The sequence below is a fragment of the Ochotona princeps genome, chromosome 7 (assembly GCF_030435755.1).
Source record: "Ochotona princeps isolate mOchPri1 chromosome 7, mOchPri1.hap1, whole genome shotgun sequence".
NCBI lineage: Eukaryota > Metazoa > Chordata > Mammalia > Lagomorpha > Ochotonidae > Ochotona > Ochotona princeps.
The window spans coordinates 40,061,745-40,074,080 of NC_080838.1; the positions used below are offsets into that span (position 1 = coordinate 40,061,745).

General features: G+C 35.5%; 1 protein-coding gene across 1 annotated transcript in view; it reads right to left on the minus strand.

Moving 5' to 3' along the window:
- Nucleotides 1–12,336, minus strand: part of PRSS12 (serine protease 12) — a 71,676-nt gene that overhangs the window by 25,322 nt on the left and 34,018 nt on the right. Inside the window, exons 5-8 of the mRNA XM_004594261.2 lie at nucleotides 11,162–11,340; nucleotides 9,956–10,097; nucleotides 7,001–7,197; nucleotides 4,036–4,177 (exon numbers count right to left, since the gene is read on the minus strand). Coding sequence (XP_004594318.2) covers nucleotides 4,036–4,177; nucleotides 7,001–7,197; nucleotides 9,956–10,097; nucleotides 11,162–11,340 — 660 coding nt within the window. The remainder of the gene's footprint in view (nucleotides 1–4,035; nucleotides 4,178–7,000; nucleotides 7,198–9,955; nucleotides 10,098–11,161; nucleotides 11,341–12,336) is intronic.

Consider the following 12,336-nt stretch of genomic DNA (forward strand, 5'->3'; position numbering starts at 1 on the left):
TTCAAGGCGAGGACCTTAGCCACTAGGCCGCGCCGCCGAGCCCCCTCCTTTTATTCTTAACTGGGAAATATACATATATGTAAGACTATATATGGCACCTGTAACTTTTTAAGATTTATTTTGTTTTGGGCCCGGTGGCGTGGCCTAGCGGCTAAGGTCCTCGCCTTGATCCCATATGGCTGCTGGTTCTGGTCCCTGCAGCTCCACTTCCTCTCTATCTCTCCTCCTCTCAGTATATCTGACTTTGTAATGAAAATAAAATAAATCTTTAAAAAAAAAAAAGAATAAAAGGAGGGTAAATTTTGAACTTAAAAGCTTTTTTAAAAGTTAAGTCAAATCATAATTCTAGGAAAGATGAGCTTTACAAATAGCCTAACTGTACTTAAGTTATTTATAAAATACACCTGCAATATCTTTTATCAGAGAAAAATGCTTTAATGTTATTCCAGGACCTCTAGGTGATATGCTTTTTTCTTTTAAGATTTATTTATTTATTTTTATTAGATATACAGAGAGGAAGATCCTCCATTTGTTGATTCACTCCCCAAGCGGCCATAATGGCCAGAGTTGCACTGATCTGAAGCCAGGAGCCCAGCGTCTTTTCTGGGTCTCCCACATGAGTGCAGGATCTCAAGGCTTTGGGCCATCCTTGACTGTTTTCCAGGTCACAAGCAGGGAGCTGGATGGAAAGTGGGGCTGCCAGGACACAAACCAGTACCCAGGCAAGGACTTTAGCTACTAGGCTACCACACTGGCCCCGGTGATGATATTTTTGCAAATAACCACTAAACTCACCATAACATATTTATGATCAGAATGACTTGGTAAAATTAGGAAAGAATGTAGTGTTGCAGTTTTTAGTTTAGTCATCACACAGGAGCAACTGATCATAAAATAGTTCTACATACTGGCTTTAAGAGATTTGGGCTCAGTAAGTTAAGCTCCTGCTTTCAACACCAGTGTTGCCCCTAACACAGTGCAGACTACAATCCCAAGTTGTTGTTGTTGTTATTTTTCCTGAGCTCCCTGCGAATGCACCTAATAAAGCAGTGGAAAATGGTACAAGTGTATGAGCCCCTGCCACCGAATGAGAGACCAGGATGATGCTCTAGACCCCCTGGATCCAGTCAGGTTAAGCTTCACATGTTGCATCCATTTGAGTAGACAGCCATTGGTAGAAGATCTCTGTCTCTCCCACCTCTGATACTCTTCCTTTCAGTTAGGTAAACGAAACTGAATCTTTAAAAACAAAATGAAACTCAGGAGGTTACACAAAGAACAGATAACAAGGAATGATCAATAGTTTAAAGTAGATGGTAGATAGAACCAGATACAGGAAATAGAAATACACTTAAATAAATCAAAAGGACAATTTCTTAGCAACCAGTCAACTATTTAAAATATATATCAACAAATAGGTGTTTTAACTAATAATGTATGATCAAAGGCATTTTCATTAACATAATGAATTAACATTATAATGTATAATATATGATATATTAGATATTGGGAAGCAAGCATCCAAAACAGCCTCTTAATCACTGGGTTAAATGCATGAGCACACATTTTTCTAAAACATAATTATATTAAGATTCTGCAGTGAAAGGAAATCTTAAATGCAATTTCTTAGGGAGAAAGAAACAATTTTTAACCCAAAAAGGGTAATTTTTTGTTCAAGCATTTTAAAATTGATAGCAGTGAAGCATGAATCATTACACTTATATTGTATATAACTTAAAAAGTTGTAAAGTGATAAAACTAATGCTTAAGTTATTGATTTATCTCTACTTGAAAGGCAGAACAAAAGAGTGGGAGAGAGAGAGAAAGATCTTCCAATTACTGATTTCCTTTCAAACGCCAGGTGACAGAGCCAGGAGCCGGGAACTCTACCCAGATCTGCCAAGCAGATGGTCCAAGCACTTGAGTCATCATACACTACATCATCATTAGGAAGGTGGACAGGGAGCAAAGCAGCTGAGAGTTGACTGGTGCTCCACTATAGAATATGGACATCCTGATTTGTGGCTGAATCCAATGTCCTCCAATGCATTTTCCCTGTTTTATTTTTAAATGCATATGCAAATGTGCCAGACAATAAATCATTTCCAGTTGTTGAAATATATGATAGAAATTATGTATATCTAATTTTAAATCTCTTAGAAAACAAGAGGCAATCTATTTTAAAGTTTCTTTCAAGGCATATGCTGTGATAAATATGTAGTCGAAGAACAATGCCAAATTGAATCATAGGCTGACAGAGTCACACAGACAGTAGAATTTCTAGCACAGCTATTTATTCTCAATACATTTGCTACCAAGTCTATAAAAACAACACACTCACATGATAGACTTTGCCAGACATCATGTAATACTTCATTAAAAAGATGCCTTTTGTATTTTTGCTCACTGTAAACAAACCTACATTAGTTAGCACTCATGTTTCCTGTTTTTGCTACCTTACTTCTTTTTTTTCCATTATGAAAATGTTTTCTCATACTATGACTAATCTTCACACAGGTTTAGCTGGCTTTGGAACAGGATCTCTGGAGCTACTATTAATAAGATCATGCCTTTTAGCAGTTTTCTGGTTTCACTTCTACAAATAATTGCATTATTAAAGATTTTTCCTGATTCAAAATAAACATGGGAAAAAGTTCCCTTGTTTTATTTACATACTGTTTCAAATTACATATATTTTTTGTCTTATCTCACATTCCATTTCCCCTGAGAGAGAATGACAAAAACATTTAAATACATTTATACAGATCAGATAGCTAAATGAGCCTTTTGAATACTATTTGATAAGAAATTGCAGTTTGCCCAGATACTGAATGGATTATTCATTTTAGACTATATTAAATTACAACATTACTTATTAAAAGATTTTATTTAAAAGCATTTATAAGGCAAAATCCCCAGATGCTTTTTAAAATAATATTATTTACTGTAATGGCAAAGAAACAGGAAGAAATAGTGAGACACAAAACAATCTTCCATCTGCTGTCTCACACCTCAAATAGTCACAAGGAACCAGAAGCTTCTCTGGGTCTCCTATGTGGGTAGCAGGGACTTGGGCCATCTGCCACTATTGTCCCAGGTACATCAGAAGGAAGCTGGAATGAACATGGAGCAGCTGGACCATGTACTTCATACAATGGACATAAGCTTACTTCTGTGATACCATCACCAGAACCAAGGTACTTAACATTTGTATCATCTCTAAAAAAACCTCATTCTTCTGTAAGCTAAGTCCTTAGATGACTCACTTCTTTCCCTTAGCATAATGCCCTCAGTGCATGCCCATGTCACAACATATGACAAGTCTTCCCTACTTTTTTGAGCGCTGAATCACATTTGTGCATATGACATGTTCCTTATTCATTCATCTATAAACACTTAGATTATTTCAATAAGTTGACTTGTGTATAATGCTTAAAACGTGGGAATTCAGGCATTTTTACCAAGATGAATGAAAACCCACTATAATTTCAACTGTAGACTTCATCAAAAGGTTACAGTGTTTAGAATCACAGCTTAACCAGCGGTTAAGCGGCCCACTCCTCATGCTGGAGTACACGGATTCAATTCCCAGCTATGGTTCCTGACTGCACCTTCTGCAGACCATGGGAGGCAGTGGAGTGTGCACCAACAGAGGGGAGCTCTCTTTCTTCCTGACAAATTGATTAATTAATTTTGGGAAAAGGCTAAATTATTGGAGAAAAAAAGTTAACACCATGTGCTGAGGGAGAAAGCATTATGCAAAGTCAAAATCATCAGACTACTTTGTGATTGTACAAAAAGATACATTTTTCTGTGACAACGCATATGTGGGAAGGTAGAAAAATTTGAATAAACTCTATTATTTTGTAATTCTGAATCATCTGCTTGCTCACAGCATTTTTAACTGAATCTTAGAAATTGATTTTAGGTAAGAAAGAACTAATTTATGGCAAGAGTAAAAAGAAATATTCACTAAGTACCCACCCACCACCCCCCACCTCCACACACACACACAAAAACCTAAGTGTTCCTTACTTGTAGCCAAGCTGTCGACAGATCACAGTGGCATCCTTATCAGTCCATCCATCATCACAAATTGTTCCCCACTGGCCACCGATGAAAACCTCCACTCGCCCTTCTTTCTTATTTTCTCCATCCATCAGTCTGATAGGAAAACCTGTCACAATTCAAAAAGGTTAGGAAGTCAAAATAAGCAATCAAATACCAAAATATGAGAGACTTTGTGAAACACAAATTTTATCAAATGAGTTGAGCAATCCAGAGAGAGAAAAGACAGGAGATATCTATAGGACTTTAAGATACTGTGTAACAATTTTTGAACTCTTGAAGTCAGAGTGGTCACCTTGCCCCAGTCTGTAAACCCCAGTAAATATAATTGTGCCTGGAATATCACGGATTTTCAGTCCCTTTTTAAAAAAAAAACACTTCATTTATTTTGAAAGGCAGAGTTACAGAAAGAGAGAGAAAGACAGAGCAAGAGAAGCATTGTTACACCACAATGCTGGACCTTGAATTTTCAAATCTTAAGGGCAAATTAGACAGCAATAGCTATTCTATCCACACCATCTTGCCATTTAAACTATTTTTGCTAGGACAGTAATAATAATAATATCTAGTCTGTTTTATTTGTAAAATCTTAAATAAATAAAAAAAAGATTTGGAAAAACTAAATAATCCTATGGGTATAAAGTATCTCTAGTTATGTATCTCACATTGATTTCCAGTAGTTTTTCTTGTAACACTGATACATTATTTTTCAAAATAGCTCTCTTCTAGAAAAAAAGATAAAAATCTAAATGTAAATAAAAATAAAACCTAGGTTTATATGGTAAAAGTGGGTAAGAGACAACTTTATGATAAAAATCTCTGCTTAATGGTACAAATTTTAGAATTAATACAATATTAAAATGAGAAACAACATGTATTAAAATCGCAGAATTTTCCCCCAACTCCCCTCGGGAATAACTGCATTCTTATGAAGATTAGTTTTACTTGCAATATTACTTTTAACCATTTTATCCCCACATAGCCAAATATATGAAGTGTCTGCTAAGCATAACTAACTTTGAAGAGTTTTTATTCACATAAGTTATCCTTCAAAAAACTGAAAATAACAATAGCTCAACAGCTTATTTATAGTGCCAAAGAAGTTGAACATCTCCATTGTTTATTAAATGCTATTGTTTGTAGCATTCTTGTGCTATTTTGCTAAACTTTTTTAAATATACAATTTCTTTTACTTGGTGAGAAAGCATGATGTATTTTAATGAATAAATGGTAATATAATTTTACCCCAAAAGGATATTTGGCTCAGACATAATGTTCTTCAGACAAATTACTTTAGTTGATAGACACACTACTGAAATTAGAACCAAGAGATTCATAATAATGATGACCACATATTTTATTAATAATTACGATCCACAGCTTTTTAAATTTTTAAGAAGCACATGTAAAATTCCAGAATCAAGAAGATTTTCTGGGAAACTAAAATGACTAGCTGTCTTAGCCCTATGATGTATTTAACAACCCAAGCCTTCAAAAAACTTAGCCAGTATTTCATCCTGAATCGTCCTGATGGGGCACAACTAAATGACCACCCCACAATCGAAACAAAGGCTATCTGGGGCCGAAAGAACCCATTTCTAGCAAACAGGGGCTAGAAACCATTTATCATGTAATCCTGGGACATCATCTTTAAGAAGATAACAGGAAAAAGGAGTATTTTTGTAAAGCATGCAAAATGATTACCAGTAAAGAATTCAACAGCTTTTCTTAGTTTGTAAAGTTAAGATTTCAGTTTTACGGTCTGAAAGTAGCAGGATATAGGAGGGGATGATTCAATCCTGAGGTTAAAAAGTAAAGGTCATCTCTCTATTTACACACACACACACACACACACACACACACAAATGCTTGTACAAAATAATCCAGCTCTGATAGTATTCTGGCAAATCTTTTGAATAATCCCCTTTAATATTTTTCATTCATACTTATTCTATCCTCCTCCTTGTCAGACCTGAAGAATCTGGCAAGTATGTTAGGTTGCTGTTTGCTTACAAGAGAATCTTTAAGTATTTCAAGATTGCTGGAGAGCTGGTTATTCATCAAACTACAAATCTGAAGAAATTTGTAAACAGAGAATCACAACTGGGTTTCTAGAACAATGTCATGTCTTAGAAAGCTCCAATGATTCAGAGATTCCTGAGAAACCAGGAAAAGCAAAGAATGGGTAGATGGCTACCAGTGATGAACAAGTCCTCAGGAACTAGAAAGACACAAATCATGAAACAAAGGAGGAAGAGGAATATTCTTTTTCTTTCTTTAAAAATCTTTTTTCAAACAGTTGCTTTGTACTCAAGGTAAATGAAGGTCAGACTAGGTAGCTAGAGTAGGGAAGTATATCAGATCATGTAGCTTCTTTCCTCTTTCACATATATGTGATTATAAATATTTTTAGAGGGAAAGTTGGGTTTCTAAGCAAAGAAAAACAGCTTCAGGGACATACATTTTAGACTGTTGGTAGAAAGACTCAAAGTTAAAAGAATGACTGAAAGTCCATCTTTGGTCTGAATGCAGAGAAGCATACTGCACTATGTCTTCACATGTGGACATGTCGGTCTCTGCCACACTTCCATTATACATCCCCTTAAATACAGAGCTAGAAAACACAGTCCACAACATGGAGAAAAACAGAAAATGTACATCAACATGAAATTAAACATGCCACAAAATGACCAACGTGTCACTGAAGTGATGAAAAAGAAAATCAAAAATCTTGAAGAAAACAATGCTTCTGCATGACCCACACGACACTGAAGAAATCAATAAGAAAAACAACAACAAAAAGAATGACCAAAAATTCAAGAAATATGGGAAACCAAAAAACCAAGCATGAGAAACACTTCACACTCAGAGCCAGTGGCTGGAGGTACAGGATACTGCATTATGCAACCCTAGCACTGTGACCGGTCCTCACCCAGGGCCAGCCTGTGTCCGTCGCTGCCAGGGTAGCAGGCGATAGCCACGTCCTCCCGATGGCTGCAGTCATGTCTCCCCCACTGCCTCCTGGAACACTGAAGCAGGCTGCTTTCCTTTCCTGAGCAGCTCACATCATCCAACCATATGGGCCCCGCACTTTCTTCCAAATGGTTTGCAGAAACTTGTTTGCCGTATCTGTGACGACAAAATAAACTGTTACCGTGAACCACACAACAGAGGACTCCCTAACTGTCATGACTTCAGAGGCTAAGTATTTATTTGTTCTTTTTCCTACCTTGCCCATATAGAGCTGTATGTGCTCCGGTCAATTGTTTTGATCACCTAAACAACTTATGGCTGCTTGAGTAAGTAATGAGTTATAATCCCATTTTCACATTCAGTCTTGTGTTTTGTATTCAACTTAACCTACCAGTCAGAGAGAATGTAGACAAAAAGATATCTCAAACTCCTGACCATAGAAGTAACACGAACCAGTAGGTGGGTTTCCTGAACCTGCATGGGTGGGTTTCCTGACTTGCTCATCTTCTCTAGGCCTCTCTAGCATCGTCTCCAAAATGGAGCGTGTGTATTAGTTTAGTGATTTTTTTTCCTAACATAATGCCCAACCCTGCATGAAATTTGTATTTCAACCCCCATCAACATCAGAATAATAAAACCCATGAATTTTGTAAAAATCTATATTTAATTTTTTGTGTATTTAATTTTGAGCTTTATAAAATTTTATAAAATATAAGTTATATAAATGTATATAAAATCATACTTTTTATGTTCCAATTGACTTTATTATTATTATATGTATCATATCAAATATATATATATGCTGTAGAATATATACTGTAGGAATACATATGCAGTAGAAATAGACATTTTAAAATTATAAAATTTAAAACTTGGTAATTTTTAAACTTTTTTTCATCCTCAATTTTTCTTTAGTTCCATAAAATTCAAATCTCCAGAAATCACTGAGCTTAAATAGCCCTAATGTGTCTTTTGTTTCTAAGAATCTACAAAATTCACTATTGCTCATAAATTTTACATCAATTCTCTCCTTTACTGGATGCCTTTATTATTGCTATGCCTAAGAGGTAAAGAAGTCTTTCTGTCTGCAATGAATTTTCCCAATTATTTTCCAGGGCAATTATATTAAATGTGTTTAACATGAACATTTAATAAACTCAAGCAATGTAACTTTCTTTTATTCTTATAGTAAACTGTTAATTAAAAATTAGTTTTTTTCCTGCTATTTGCTAACTAACCAACACTAAGCTAGAAAAGTAATTAACCTATAATCTAAACTGGTGTCACTTTCAGCTTAATCTATTTTCCAGAATAGTACATCAATCAGGTCACACTCTCTCCGTATAAGCTATGTAAAAGGATGTCATTTAATTTGAAGAGTATAAAAGAAACACAAACATAGCCCTTTTTCTCATTCCAGAAGAATATTTTTTCAAGTATTCCTCTGTAAATTAAATACAGCATATCTTATACAACCTTATAACACAATTCTTTAGAACATGTAACAAGTTATAGAAAATATTTTGAGATTCAGTAAGCCTAGAAATTCAGTATATGCAAAAAAATTTCATGGAAAATGTATTGGTGAAAAAATAACAAATTAAAATATGAACAACCAGTGTCATTCAACTGCTTTCATTAATAGAAAACCATGTGAAAATAAACAATAAATGGGTTTATGGATCTTCATGAGAAAATGGCACTCTTATTAATCTAACAAATTAACTTTTGACATTTATCAAGCAATTCTTTTTCACTGTCAATAATTATTTAGCTATTTGTTATGTTATGTCCTTTGTCACCAAAATTTTAAGTGCTCTACCTAAGAAAACTCAAAATATAAAGCAATCATGTTCCTTGGTATCCTTATAAGATTATTTAAAACTAGAAAAAAATCAACCTAAATATTAAGTAACTTTTAGTAATGTAAACATTTAAAGGGTATATTATTACCATTAAAAATATAAAAAGTAAAGACAGAAAAATCATATGTACTCTATCAGAATTGATACAAAAGTATATACAAAAATTGCTTTAATGATGGTTCAAAAATGGATAGAATTATGCCTTCCACTTTCTTTTCCAAACTTTGTTTTGTTTTTATAAATTTTGAAATATATATTTAGTTATTAATTTGGTTAGTTTAATTGGTGGAATATATTTAAATTTTCATGAATGCTTGGAAGTAGCCCTATCTGAACCCGAAATGAACTAATTTTGCCAACTTTTTCAAGGATGAGAAAATTACTGAAACCGAAAGAATGGGTATTCATGCGCCTCATTCCAACAGTTAGCTCGAAGGCACATTTGCAGTTACTTCAGTCAATTGAAACTCCTACTCTGAATGCATTTTGTATGTGACAAGCAATATATTATTCCAAGTGTGATACTGAGCTTTCAAGTGAGTGAGGTCAAAGGCGAGTTTTAAAGGTCATCTCATGACAAGAGGGCCATTTTTCTCGAATAAAAGTGATAATTATCACTACATTCTGAAAACAAGAGTAATGTACTACCAAACTTTTTGACACTGTACGTCTCCACATATTTAGACACAGTGATGTCAAAACTAAACAGCACCCAATAGAAATGATGCATCAGCATAAAACCAAGCATTCAAAAGTCTTGACAAGGCACAAAAGCACCTAGAAGTCACACTGACTTCAACCAATTATTCAAGAATAGTGGCAGCAGAACAGTTAAATGAGACAAAAAAAGAGAGAGAGAGAAAGAGAGATGGTGACTCATTTTTGCCGAAAATGACATTTTAAAATTATATTTCCATAAATGGGAAGGGAGGGAAGTAGATTAGAGAACATGTATTTTTCATATTATAGAAATTATAAGTAGGAATCAGACATTAGAGCATTGAATGATATAATGTGTCATTTATCTTCCTCATATCAATAGCCCTTACTTAAATCCCAGCTGCCGGCACACCACGTATGTATTCAGCTCAGACCAGCCATCATCACAGACAGTTCCCCACTGTGCCCTGTAATACACTTCCAGGCGACCCTCTTGGTTACTTTTTCCACCTGCAAGCCTGATGACGCCATCTGTAATAAAAAGGAGACCCAAGGACTAAAGTAGATCCACTTGCAAAACAAGGTGAAAAATATTTTCATTTCATATCAAATATCACAATATTCAGGCTTCTCTCTAGGCTTTCTGTTGAATTCATATTATAACTTTGTTCAGTGAACTGAAGTCATTGCATTGGTCTTGAAGTTTGACATAATACATATCTGTCCTAATAAAATACTTTTTCTTTTCCTTCCTATTTTTGTGCAGAATAATACATTCTGCTACAATTCCAAGAGCAGAGAATCAATGCTCAGGAAGATGAAGTTCTTCAGCTTAAAATCTGGTGATCTGTATTATATATAGCCACGTTGCACTGCTGATAAAAACAGCAGCCTGTTATAGAAGTCTGTCAATAAAGAGATATACATGCAGTATTTTCTAAGTCTTAAGAAGCTGTTCTTTTGACTTTGGTTAAAAAAATACTGAAATGGAATTGTTTTTCTTTGAATTCTTTTTAACCATAGGAACAACAGATTTGGGATCCACTTCCTTCTTCTACACCCAAACATCTATGTCCTATACTCTTGAACACAACTTTCTCATAACATATGACATATCCTATCAGGATAGGTATGCTGCAACCAGGAATAGTCTCAACATCGAGTGTAACAAAGGCAACTTGGTTCATTTAGCAATGTTTTTTTTAATTGCACCAGTAACATTGTAGTAAGTACAAACACATTATAGTATTCAAGCCTGTTGGATATATGAATGGACTAAAGGCATAACACCCAATATTTGAAATTTATCACTGCATACAAATTCTGATTACTGAGTATTATGTATTTCAACACTGGCACATTTTCTGACCTATACTCACAAGACTGTGTAGTCTGAAATATAAAGATACAGAAATATCTATGGTTAAAGAGGTAACATTTAATAACAATTTGTGTTAGATCGCTTTTGTTTTATTTGGAGGATTTTTCCTGTGTGTTCATTGGATAAAACTGTTCAGACTGAGTACATGGGCAGATGTAGCAAGCCCAAAGGAGGTCTGGCAGGACTTACTGCATTAACAGGATGAGAGCCTCACCTGTCAGAGGGGTACAGGACACCCCAGCATCTTCCTTATGGCCACAGTTATGCTCTCCCCAGGAACTTTTTGGACATTGTTCAATAGAAAGCTCGTTTCCAGTGCAGCGTACTTCATCCAACATGATTGGGCCAGATCCTTCCCCAAAATATGCCCTATTCCATGCTTTGGCAATGCCACTGGATAAACACAAGAACATAGGAATTCCTGATTAGACTGCATTAGTTGGTTGGACTTATTTATGCTGCTGCCCGGAAAAATCATATTTTCAAACCTCCACTTATCAATTGACTCCACATATCTGCACCGTTTTACCTGTTGACATTCTTCACATTTTCTGCATTGCACATGTTTCAAAAACCGCTGCACATTTTCTGTTACTCTCCCTCTGTTCCTTCACCAGTTTTAGAGCTCAGATTTCCAGAACAGCAATGGTATCGAAGTTAAAAACAATATTTCCTATCTTCCCCTGCCTCTACTTTACTAAATTAGCCAATCAGGTTGTTTGTGTTTTGTGAAACAGACATAGGCTTTTCATTTTAATCATTTCAAGGCATATATCACATTAAATGCATTTACACTTTTTAAAAGATCTTTTTATTTACTTAAAACACAAAGTTACGGAGGAAGAAAGAAATAGAGAGAACTTCCAACCACTGGTTCATTTCTAAAATAACTGCAACAGCCAGGGCTAGGATAACCGAAAGCCAGGAAGCAGGAGCCTCCACCACATCACCCACATAGGTCCAGGGGCCTGAGGACTTGGGCCATATTCTACTGCTTTCCCAGGCACAAAAACGGAGCACAGTTGGAAATGGAACAACTCAAATTCTGCCCATATGGTATGCTGGTACTGTTGGTGGGCAGCTAACCTGTCACACCACAACACCAGCCAGGCAATCACGTCGTTACACATCTATCACTATTATCCATTACCAGAGCTTTTTTTTTTAACATTCCCAAATGAAAATTCCATCCCCTGTAAATGGCTAACTCATGAATGGTATTTAGGCAGAAATAGGTGGCACATATAACTTCTAGGAAATTGCTTTGTACCAGGCCAGGTGCGATGGCTCAGTGGCTAAATCCTTGCCTTGCACAGGCCAGCATTCCATATGCTTTCTGCTTTGTGCCCCAGCTGCTCCACTTTCCATCCAACTACCTGTTTGTGACCT